The 12771-nt window shown below is 38.2% G+C and overlaps 1 protein-coding gene across 1 annotated transcript in view; it reads left to right on the top strand.

Annotated features, from left to right (window-relative positions):
- Positions 1 to 12771, top strand: part of LOC106662197 (nucleolar protein 4) — a 39428-nt gene that overhangs the window by 22142 nt on the left and 4515 nt on the right. The window contains exon 4 of the mRNA XM_024225856.1: positions 12587 to 12730. Within this exon, the coding sequence (XP_024081624.1) occupies positions 12587 to 12730 (144 nt within the window). The remainder of the gene's footprint in view (positions 1 to 12586; positions 12731 to 12771) is intronic.

Below are 12771 nucleotides of genomic sequence, written 5' to 3'. Positions count from 1 at the left end.
CTAGTGTCTGACAATTTTATTTTAGGAAAACATACTTTTACTCTATAATTTTTTGCGCTATCCTGTTAAATCAGGACTACCTTCGAGCATTTGATGTACCATCAGTGCTCTGCTGCTAGGCTACACAAGATGATGACATAACCATAGTGTCTCATCATATGATTTTCGGATCACACACTTCTTACCGTGTACTTTGTTGCGTTCCCCTGTTGACTAAGGACCATCTTCGAACGTTCCAGCAATGCTCTATTGATAGGCTATCAGACATGATGATGACAAATCACGTCTCACCAACTGATTTTCGGATCTTACATGAGCTGACGATGGTAATCACAGCTCAGATGCTGGGCTATCAGAGGTGCTAATTGTCTTTATTTTAGTTCCTTATGCACAGATTGAATGGTAGCCGTTACGGTAGACCATTTGATTTTATGACCTCACACTTTTTACATTGTACCTTCTTTCGTTACCCTGCTGATTCAGGACCATTTTCGATCTGATGATGGTCGTTTAGTATTCTGATTTTTTCTGTTAGACATGATAATGGCACATTCATAGTGGTCTAACATGACCATTTGATTTTAAGACAACTTACCATACCTCTTACCCGGCACTTTCTTGCGTTCTCTGTGAATTAAAAACCATATTCGGGCTGAAGATGTTCTATCAGTGGGTTGCATTTAGACAATCAGACAAGATAATGCATACAAATAGGGTCTGATTATTTGATTTTATGACCACACATTCATTACCATGTACCTTCTTTTGTTGCCCTATTGATTCAGGACCATTTTCGAGCAGATTATGTCCCTTCAGTACACTTAATTTTTTTATTATATGTGATGATGGCATACTCATAGTGGTCTAACATGACCATTTAATTTTAAGACAACATACCTCTTACCAGGCACTTTTTGCGTTCCCTAAAAAGCCCTTCGAGCTGTTCAGTGCGTTGCTTTTAGGCAGGCATGATAATGGCATACAAATAGTGTCTGACCGTTTAATTTTAGAATCACGTACGTCTGTCGCTGTACTTCCTTTTTTAACCCTTTCAGGACCATCTTCGAGCTGATAATGATAATCACTACACTGCTGCTGAGCTGGCTTGTTAGGTTAACCTGTTTAGTTTAGTAATGCGAGTCAGAATCACCTACGAGCTGATGGTGACCATCAGGGCTTTGCTGCTAGGCAATCATACATGATAATGATATACTCACAGTGTCTGATCATTTGATTTTTGGGCCAAATACGTCTTGCTCTGTACATTATTTCTTTACCCTGTTGATCCGAGACTTCCTGCTGATGTACAATCACCGCTTTGCTGGTAGACCATCAGACATGAAGGTTGTTTTTATATGTGTACTTTCTGTGCAGATTGAACTGTGGTTATCTCTCAGTCGCTTGAATTGGCAAGCGTGTTCTTATGTTTACAACATTCCCCGTCCATGCGTTTTTCATTCTTTACGACCATTTTTTCCAAAGGGCAGTGGATTAAGTCAAATGTTTCAAAATAAAATAAAGTAATGGCTTCGTCAAAAATAAATATAAAATAAATCTTCTGAATGGGAAACAACTGAAAAAAAAAATGAAACAATAAATCTGTCCCAATCAATCCGTAGAAGGCAGGTTCAACAGGTGCGAAGTTCAACAGGAACTGGAAACGATGATCCTCCCATGTAGCGCGTATTAATCTAACTGGTCTGCCATATAAAATTCGATTACCAGGAGGGGAAATGAGGGAAAAAGAGGAAAAAAAGTATAAAAAATGGAATGCCCTTGGAACAAATCTGTCGAAAACGGGGAAGAAATAAAACGAAATCTAAGCTCGACAAACTTCGGCCCTGGCAATCCTGCGACTATCATTGCAAAGTTGAGTCTGGAATCATAGTAGAAAAAACACTAAATTAATTGACTTTTGAATTTTTATATGGGACGACATAAATGTTAATCATATACAAATACAGAAACCATTGGCATTAACAAAATAATGTTGTTTCAGTATTGATACATGTTTTTCGGCTTGTTTTGAGCGTTTTTTTAAATTGAAATTACAAATGGACGCTCGTTATGTCCACTGACAAGAGGAAAAACAACAAACAGCGAGCACAAGCGGCCCCAGCGATGTTAAATCAGCGTTTTTCTTTCCTCGACTCGGCAAAATTTCACAAATCGAGTTTAGCAACCGCCATAACATCGTATTAACATGTTATCTGCAGTTGTTGCTAACTCTATTGTGAAACTGGAAACGTAAAACGACTCGATTAAATATATAATAATTATTAGATAAAAAATGATACTCAGGTTATTTTTCCAGGCATTCCAGACTCACAGAGCCTCGATATTGTCTATCAATGAATCAAAACTTCGAAATAATCTCTATTTGATATTGTACGATTTCGACTCTTTAAGGCAGCTTGATCTATTTCTTGGACGGTTTCCAATCCGGTTACGACCTGGTGAGATGAATTCGATAAACTCGTTACAGTTCGATCTATATGTATTACGTTTTACAAAAACTTTTCGATAAATAATAACAATTTATAGTTTATAGCTGTTGTATTGTTTATGTAAACTTTGTGAATCGAACTTGAACCGAGGACCTTCTTCCAAATATTGATCTTCCACGTGAGGTCAAAGTTCCATAGTTGGAGACGGTTCGTACGGTTACACGGGGGGGGGGGTGATAAAATTAAACATTAAATTTTTGGGACAGTTTAATCGCATTATTTCGGTCAATAAATACGAACCCAAACCATAAAAATAACCGAATAAACATAAGTTCCAATTAAAAAAAAAATTAATTGAAATAATTAATATGGTCAATTATGACACATATGTGCTTTAATATGTTTGCAATATTTGCAAATATTTGAAAAGGAACAAAAATGCTTATAACCTAGAATCTGAGGGTTTTTTTTACAGTAGAACTATTAGAAAACGTCAAAGTTCAAAGTCAGTTACAATTACAAAAAAATATGTCATTTTATCGTTTCTTTTAGCCTTGATTTCTGCATTAAATCATAAACTAAACAATATCAAATAGAAATAGTCAAAAACTCGAGCTTTAAAAATGGAAAGCACCTCAACCAAGTTGCCAGTTGAAATCATAAAAATGTTTTAAACCACTTTCGTTGGTTCTACGAACGAATTACATTTTTCTATAAAACAATTTATATTAAACCAGAATCTGAGCCGTAAAAATGAAAAAAATCGATAAATAATTGGAAACAGCAATACTCAAAGCAATTAAAAGAAATCTCACAGCAAGAAGAAACCAAAGTATTGAAGAGAACGAACCTGTGAAACTTTGACACTAATTATACATTAGATTATAGGAGGTATATCGAGATATATATATTGTCTTACTGCTTGGTTACAATGTGGAAACATGAAACACATACAATACAAAATGTAAATAAACGATTTAAACCAAGTATACAGGGTGTTCTTTTTAGATGGTCCGGCTGAATTTCTCTTGAACCAATGAGGCTACCAAAAAAAAACGTGTTTTTTTAGTCTAGTTTCAAATTTTTATCTTTTTGTGGAGAAAAATTATGCAGGATACCTCAGGTCAACTTCAAGTTCGAAATTTCAAATAGGACCGTACACATCCTGACAAATAATTTTAACCGATTTTTTACGCTGAATGCAATGGTGCAATCGGATCTTAAATTGGTCAAAAAAATGACACACTTAGGGCAAAAAGTCTGGAAAAAAGTAGTTTGGTTTGCTATTTATTAATCATAATTCATGTTCAAACTGCCTGCCTTGCGTAAAGATGCAAAGTTTTGCTCTTTTTTAACCACTCTTCACCGGTGCTCAGAGCGATAGTGTCAGGGGAGATGGATTCACAAGCATTTTTTATTTTTAGAAGCAGTTCTTCAACTGGGTTGCTGGGTGCTTTAAATCGCCCCATAGAAAATAGTCAAGTGGAGTTAAGTTGGGTGACCGAGGAGGCCAACTTATCGGGATATGAGGTCCTATCTATCCCGGAAGTGACGATTCAAATAACGTCTCACACGCAAAGAATTGTGCGAGGGGCATCCATCAAGCTGCAGAATCATTCTTTGTCGTTGTTGCAGAGGAACATCATCTAATAGTGTTGGTAAAACATCCCTCAAAAAATTGAGGAATTGAGCGCCATTTAAATTATTTTAGTAGAAATAAGGTCAAATGAATTTATTTCCGTTAAGTCCACACCAAACGTGGATACTGTGAACCACGTGATGATGACGAGAGTACGAAATTCTGGGATTTTCCCCTGCCCATGTACGAAAATGCCAAAGGTTTAGCATGCCATTAGAGATGAACTTGGATTCATCAGCCATCAGATGTATTAAAGGGCGTTTTCTTCAGCCTCCCAAATCAACATTTGTGCAAGGAACGTTACACACCTGTCATAATAACAGCCCCGAAGTCCCTGGCCAAGATACGCTTAAAAGTCTAAGTCCGGAGTACATCTCTAATTTTATTTTTTGAAAAACCTAAAACCCTTCCGACATTTCGGAGAGAGGATTTTGGCGAACATGCTGTAAAATCTTTCAATTAATTAATCTTTATATAAGGTATTGGTTGAGATAAAAAAGCCAGTGTCACGAGCGGGATTCGAACCCACGACCTTCCGCTAAATACGCCGCTGCTCTAACCACTTGAGCTATCGTGACTTCGATCCTCTCGGGCACCAACTTCCCACCACAACCCAACCTTTCGAATTTTCCCTCCTTTTTGCCATTTTTTATCTTAACCAATACCTTACATAAAGATTAATTAATTTAAAGATGTTAATTGGTCAATTGGACCACGAAATCTAACGAATTTAATACAGTAAAATATTCAGCTCCTCGTTGAAATTACGCTGACGTTTATTTTTGCCGTAACTTTGTCATTTTTTGACCAATTTCAAATCCGAATGCGCCATTATTTTCCGTGTAAAAATATCGTTTAAAATGATGTGTCGAACTGTAACTAAATTTCGAAGTTGAACTGGGCCTGAGGTACTCTGTATAATTTTTCTCCAAAAAAAGGTAAAATTTTGAAACTAGACTAAAAATAGTAAACATGTTTTTTTTATAGCGCCATTGGTTCAAGAAAAATTCAGCCGGACCATCTAAAAAGGACACCCTGTATAGGAATAAAAAAAATCAATAAATAATTTAATCAAACCAAAAACAGTAAAGTTCTAAATATGCTCCAATTTCGAAAAAAATTAAATTTCCTTTAAGTTTTATTTGTGTGTAAATCGGCCGGATAATTAAATGGATGATGGAAACCAAGATTCGAGGTATAAGAATTTTAATAACGCATATTTAATAAGGCCAAAGATTAGAATTTGTTGGAATTCAAGTAAAATGTCACAATTTTCCTTTCTTCTCGCCCTATTTCAGTGTAAAAACAAAACAGATGAATTCAATTAATTATAATTAATGAAAAAATGACATTACATCCTGATCCGAGCTGAAATTTCTTTAAAAATATGAACCAAACACCACCTCCATTGATAGATTAATCACTATTAAATGCAAAAAATACCACTTACATCGGGATTGGGTCGAAGGAACAATTTAAAAATGAATTTTAATATAAACATTGTGAAGTTCATGGTGAATTTCAAGTTAATCATATGAAATTTCTTTTTCGCCTGGAATTATTTCCGCGTAAAATATAAAAATCATTAATAAATCACTTACGCATGGGCTGTACAAATTGACAAAAAAAAGACTTGCTTAATTAAATCAAGCAATTAATACAAATTTGGTCATGTAATTTCATTCCCCATTCTTGTGGCTTTATTATTTTCAAAACTGACGCTAACCAAAGCAAATGAGAAAAATAAGCATCAAGTTCAGTTTCTTGTCTAAGTTGCAATCTTAAAAAATGCCTTTTCTGCACTCTTTATGAAGCTTTATTTATGTATTGAAGCATAGAGGAATGAGTAATAAATACAAATACAAGATTTACTTCAGGCAAGAAGGAAAAATGTGAAAACATTTAAACAAATATCGTGGAGTTCCAGACCTGTTGTAATTTCAAAAAATTTCAAGTCAAGAATATTAAACCTTCATTCCCTCTGGCTTTATATCCTTGTAAAAAAAATAAAATTGTTATTAATCAATGCAAATAAGTCGCTTACATCAAGGGCTATAAAAACTGTTCAAAAAAAAAATTTACTTAATTAAATCAAGCATAGCGAAGTTCTGGTTTTGCTGTAAGTTCCAGGAAAATTATCATGTGTCAGGTATTTATAGGAAAGTCAGTAGTATAAATAGTCAACAGGAAGGAACCAAGGATGCATCCTTGTGAGACACCGGCGTGCGTTGATTCTATATCTGAGTATTCGTTGGACACCGCACTCTGAAGCAGCGTTAATTAAATAGAATTGTGGATTATTGTTATTTTAAATTTGTGTCTTACTTGCTTTGATTAGTGATAATTTTATATTTTTACACGGAAATAAAACCAGGAGAAAAGAAAATCTCATCATTTTCGTTTTAATTAAATACAAGGCCTGAAAAGCAAGCCAGAATAAAAAAAAACGTGCATACATTTCTTTAATATTACAACATGTACATACTTAATTCGCGATGTTTAGTATTATTAAATATGAGTGTTTGCATTTTTCAAGCTTGTTTTTATACAAATCGATTATTTGCGTCGTTTGTGGACAATTTTATGCTTTGAAACGTAAATAAAGCCAGAAAAAAAAGTTAATTTCATCAGTTTCTTCCAACTTGCAACTGGTTTGGTTTAGAAGACAAAATTGTAATGACGGTGTTGGTTTGTACAATAAAGTCAATAGTAAATGGTAAACAGGATAGGACCAAGAACGCTCCCTTGTGGGACGCCCGCCGGCTTGTATTGTGGGAGGGGGGGGGGGGTTAGTGGCCCATAATGGCTATGGTCGGAAATAGTTTTGGGGAACATTGTCTTCTGGAGCGATTTCGTTATATACGTGAAAGGAGACCAACATGCTCGAACAAAGTGCGCAAAAGATAGGCCCCCCACTGGGCCAACATTGGTCGGCCATTGTGGTTTCCTACCAGATTTCTGTCAATAACATGTAAATAACAATTCTCCACTATAGCCACTATATTTCCTCGACCTCGATATCCATCGCGGCACAGGAAACGTAAGCAACTATTATAGTCATTGCTCAAGGGTTGGGAGACATCCATTGTCCCCACCACAAGAAGAATCCTAGGCAAATTTTGCGGATTAAAACTGAAAATGGCCCATGCACGGCAGTCATAAGGCCCAAACTAAACTAAGGATCTTTAATCTGGTGGCGCACAGCACAAGTGAAAGTAGCTACCCAAACCAGCTAGGGAGCGTACAAAGATTAGCAAACTTATGTGGGGCAATGAGATCTACCCCTACAAGTGCACTAGAAACTCTGCTAAACCTACCGCCATTGGAAATATTCATGCAACGGGAAGCTAGGAAAAGCTCTTTTAGGTTCAAAAAATAATCGGATGGGAACTAAACAATTCGGGCACACAACCATAATTAACAAAATCAGACACCTATAAAGGGTAACTGACTACATGATCCTGGCAACATTCTTTACAACGTCCTTTAAAGTCTCAACGGACTATAAAGGAGAGGAAGAACTCAGTAGAGTATCAGATGCAATGATGGGATACAGATGGTTCCAAAACAAACGTGTAGAAATACATGCCATGCTTGTGCCCTAGAAAATCTTAAAAGAGGTTACACTGGCAAAAAAATCCTCATAAGGTCTGATAGCCAAGCATCTATTAAAGCATTAACGTGTTAAATAATCACATCAAAATTAGTCAGTGAATGCATCCAAAATCTGAGGAAACACAATAACTTGATGATATCTTGGGTTCCAAGGAATAAAGGAATTGTGGGTAACGAAAAAGCAGACAGTCTGGCCAGAGGAAGACCGTAGATAGGCTTCGAACGGCTCTGTAATAACAAAAACAAATACAGAATCTTCCATCACCAAATGGATCTAAAGAAAATAAAAGGAGAAATGGATTAACCCTAGTGGCGCTGAACACAGCCAACCTATGCTGAAACAACCTCACCAAGACTGGCAAACTCGCTGCTTCAGTTGGTACGGGCCAGACTCACTGGAATCTGAGAAAACATCTACATAATATTGATCCCATCTGCAGAATAATGAGGAAGAAGAAACAGCCACCTATATCATCTTCGAATGCGAAGCAACTACTCAATGGAGAGCATAACCTAGCATACTGAAAAAACCTAGGGAATGAAATTGTTGCAGCGACAGTAGTCAATGACCTGGTACTTTTGAGAAGTAGGATTGAGTCTGTTGAACTAGGGAACTAGGAAGGTACAATAAGCCTGAATGCTGCAGTGCCTGGGGATCACAAACCCCGCTTCCTAGTGTGCTCCTCATCATCATCACCATCCATTGGGGCCTGTTATGCCTATAATGTAGGGGGCCATTATACATGAGTACTCGATGACGCATCTATGAAGTATAAAGTTATTAAATTAACTTTTTTCCTGGTTTCTTTGAAAACATCGCCATCTGAGCAATAAAATTAAGAAAATAGAACATCGCTATAAAATTGACAATAATCTGGGTAAATAAGGGAAATGATAAAATATTTCCTTCAGGAAGCGAGAAATCAAAATTAAAAAGAAGGCTTGAAGAAAATGCCATGTAATAAGAAAAACTCACCTTTTATTAATACAAAGCACTTTTTTGGAGGTGGGACAAGGGAAAGGGCTTCCTTTTCATGATAAATTTTATTTTAATGAAATATTTGTCACCAAGTTATACCCTGGATAAAACATAATTATCTCAAGGTCGGGATAAGGAGAATTTACGGCGTGTGTCCTAGGCACGCGGGTGAGCATCGCGACCCCCATCCACCGGGTCGGCGTTGGTGTTGCCGCTTTTTTGTTTGCCCGTATCCACGAGCAACGGGGAGAATATTAAAACCCGTCGGGCGGTGAAGGGGTTCGGGCGAATGGGGGTCGGTGAAGGGGGGGGCCGGTGAAAGGGGGTTGGCAAGACTGTTGTTGACCAGAGACCAACACCCACCCCCCAGGATACACCTACGCCGCCCCCACCTCCGAAACCGACCCCGTACGCCCCCGAAACACCCCATCCGCCTTCAGTCTGAACCCGACGGCCGAGCAGACAAGGATCCGACAGAAGGGCCAGGGGGAGAACTTACGATTTGAGAACGCCCCACTGAGATTGGGAACCCGGCGATGAAACCCTAGAAGATCAACATAAAAATATCATACTTCTTACAATATGAGCAACAAGAAAAAGGTACAAATAATCAAATATAGCAATAACTTTTGACAATTTTGTTTTAAAAAAAGCTCCCAGGGTCCAAAATTTGAACCTTCACCTCCTTACTTCAAATTTCATACAATTTCCCTTAAATCATTTCAATATCTTCATTTTTCCTCAATTCGCTCAAATTTTTGACCCAATTTCTTAACTTTCAGGAAACCATTTTTAACTAAATTATTTAAATCAAATTTGTAAAAATTTTGCATTTTAGGTTTCAGGTCTCACTGGAGTTGATTAAAACACTATTTAACTCCGTCGATTCAAATTTTTCTGAAAGAAAATTGAGCATGACCGACAACCGGATGCACACGTTTGTGACCTTTCCCCCCTAGGGTCGAAATTTTGCACAATTTTTTCCTTCTTGATATTTCCTTTATAAAATCAAAATTTCTCAGCTGGATTTTTATTTTCACTATTTATTACATATTTCAATAATAATAAGAAAAAAGTCTGCCAATTTTGAAATAACTTGAGTTCACCCAAAGAATTTTTCAAAATTTTGTAAAAAATGATCACCCGCTGTCACGAGATAGTAGATGTTATGTTTACTTATGAACAGAACATTATTAGTTGTCGAATAATTTTTAGCATTGGGCAAATTTAGACAGTAACAAAAGAATCTACCACTGACGATATTATCGGTTTGACTTTAATGGAACGCGGAAACGCAAGCACTCCAGGAATAGGTCTTCAAGGTGGCGGAGTCACATGTGTCACACTGATGCCTGTCAGGGTTTTACCTGTCTCAGCACCCTGAACCGCTCCCACAACAGCCCCGGCCCACGTGAGGATCGATCTCAAGACTGGCGCCACAGTCGAATATATTAACAGCCGAACTACAATGAAATTATGCTAGTTGGAGGGTTGATAGTTTATGGTCTTCGGAAGGAACATGGGGGGGGGTTGGATTCTTTTCTTTTTCAGAACTTTTATTTAAGCCGTAGCAAAATTTTTGCTTTTTTTTCAAATTCAAAATTCATTGTTGTAGTTTTTTCAAAATTAAAAAGTTTTTTGAGTTGGTTTTTTGAAACAGTAAATAGTTTTGTTTTTTATTTTGATAATCATAAAACTTTTTCTAAGTGATAGAAGTTTTTAGTTTCCGTTTTCCTGGTTCCAGGGTTTTCGAAATGTCCCGACGAGGGAAGAGCCTTGTTTTCGCTCCGTTTTCCGGTTGTGCCCTGGCCGGGGTGGGCGATGCCCCCCTCGAGTGGGTGTAGTCAGGTCGGGGGTGAGTCTACTTTCGGTTTAATCAGGGGGGTGGCGAGGGGCGAACCACCCTCGGTGCGGGGGCGCTCCCTTTTATCAAACCCACCCCCGCCCCCCCGAAACACCCTAGTCACATAAGAGGGCTCTGAAAGGGGTTGGGGTTTTGTGAGGAGCGTCGGCGGGGATGAAGGGGGTTGAAGAGGAAAAGGCCCGTCCCGACCCCTCTAAAGCCCACCCCCCTCACGCCTCAGAGGGTGAGGGATCTATACCTCGCAAAAGCCCTACGAGCAAACCTAGACCGAATCGAAAAACACAAGAGGAAAACCACACGAATTCCAGTTCAAAGAGATAAAAAATTAATTAAAAAATAGAACAATTAAATAACCCGTAGCAATCATTTCGATCAGACCTATACAACCTAAAACAAAAATTTGCCTACAGTTAAGTCTATTAAGTCATCTATTCCGTTATCGTTGGCAGTACTGAATAAAAGTGAGTCGAGACATGCAACAAATAGCGTAACTGCAACATCGGTTTTCTAGCGTCATATCACAAGCATGTACCATAGCCCATCTTCCTACCATGTCTGGGGGGACTGCTTAACACTAAAATCTGTATGACACTATCGTCTTTGAAGTTTCTCCTGATTGACTATAAAGCCCATGAGTATATAGGCCGCCGCAGTATATCCATAATCTTATCCTGGACGCTACATTTATACAAACCAATAGTGGCATTGTGCTTCAATCCTATCAATCAAGTCTGAGCTGAAATGCGGAACAGTGATTCAGTTTTAACTTTGTACGGCAGTACCATTTCTTCTTTCTTGTCCTGAGTATGTCGGCCGACCCAACAATTTCTATTATTTTGTCCTGGACACTCACGTACTTAGACCTGCAATGTCATAGCTATCTTCTTCTTATCGTGTCTGAGCGGGACTTCTTAACAGTGCTTCAGTCGTAACTGTGTATGCTACTGTTTTCTTCTTGTTCATAGTCCTTGTGTATCTAACCTGCCGCAATAATATCCATTATCCTGAGTATGCGATACCTAGTAACTTGGATTAGGTGGGAGGCCCGGAGATTCACCGACAAGATCACCTTTACACGACCAACAGTGGAGTATCAACTTGAACTGTACCCAGCCAAGAGTGCGTAGTACATCTCTCATTACTGAATTAATTTTAACTGGGCCGATGCAGCAATATGCATTATCTTTCTTTGGCACTGCGCGTACTTTGTAGTCGGGATGTCTACTGAGGTTCGATTCCGTAACGAGGTTCACCGATAATTTACAGATAATGAATCCCCATATAGTTTATACACTCGGGCCTTCGCATTTCCAACCTATTGAACCTCTCCACGTTTTCAATAAGAACTGATTAATGGAATAGTGTATTTGTGTATATTTATTACGCGTAGTGTTGCGAGTTCTGTCACGATATTAAGTTGCGCACCTGGTCCCCACTTTTAGGCCTTTGGCTTGTCGGTACTGTCGTTCAGTTGAACGCCGGGCTAAAAAACAACTGGGTCAACCCTCAAGCCCCTACTTTTTAATCTAAATCTATTCACTTTCACTCTTGTTTAAATAGATTATTTTCTTCGGTAATCATCATGTCATCACACCATGTACAAGCTATACTTCTAATCTAAGTGAAGTTCGAAATACTCAATATTCCGTCATCGGCCCTCATACAACACATTCACGCCAATAAATACAATATCGCAATTAACACTCAAAAAAAGTATTTGTAGCGAGACCAACCCTACCTTTTCTCCACCAACCAAAAATGAAAAACTGGCTGCCGAGCCCAAGCACGATGCTCGTATTGGGTGACATTCTAACTCGCTCTCTGCATAGTGCCAAGGGATGAGAACCTATGTGGACACATGACAACACGACTTATTGAGCTGAATATCAGTTTCAACCATGGCCACCTATCCGCACTGTTATGGTGGCGTATATCACAATTTTTAGTAGTGTACAAACTCACTGCTTTAGAATATTGCTTCATCAAACTTACTTCTAGGGATGACCGAACTACAAGGATTTTTTTTTTACTTTTGTCCCCAGGAAATGCGTGTATCACCTGAAATCGACGTCCAGGAAGACGCTATCAACGGAAAGAACGGGACGGAAAACCCGGGTGTGGAAACGGACGAGGCCTGGAACTACGGTATCGTCAAAAAGAGCAGTACACCACAAAGAGAACTATCGGTAGAAAAACGTCAATTTTAACCTTAAAAATTTTCTTCTAT

The sequence above is a fragment of the Cimex lectularius genome, unplaced genomic scaffold (genome assembly GCF_000648675.2).
Source record: "Cimex lectularius strain Harlan isolate CLEC.00 unplaced genomic scaffold, Clec_2.1 scaffold3, whole genome shotgun sequence".
Classification (NCBI taxonomy): domain Eukaryota; kingdom Metazoa; phylum Arthropoda; class Insecta; order Hemiptera; family Cimicidae; genus Cimex; species Cimex lectularius.
Note: the sequence above shows the minus strand (reverse complement) of the source record. Positions and strands in the feature narration are given on the sequence as shown.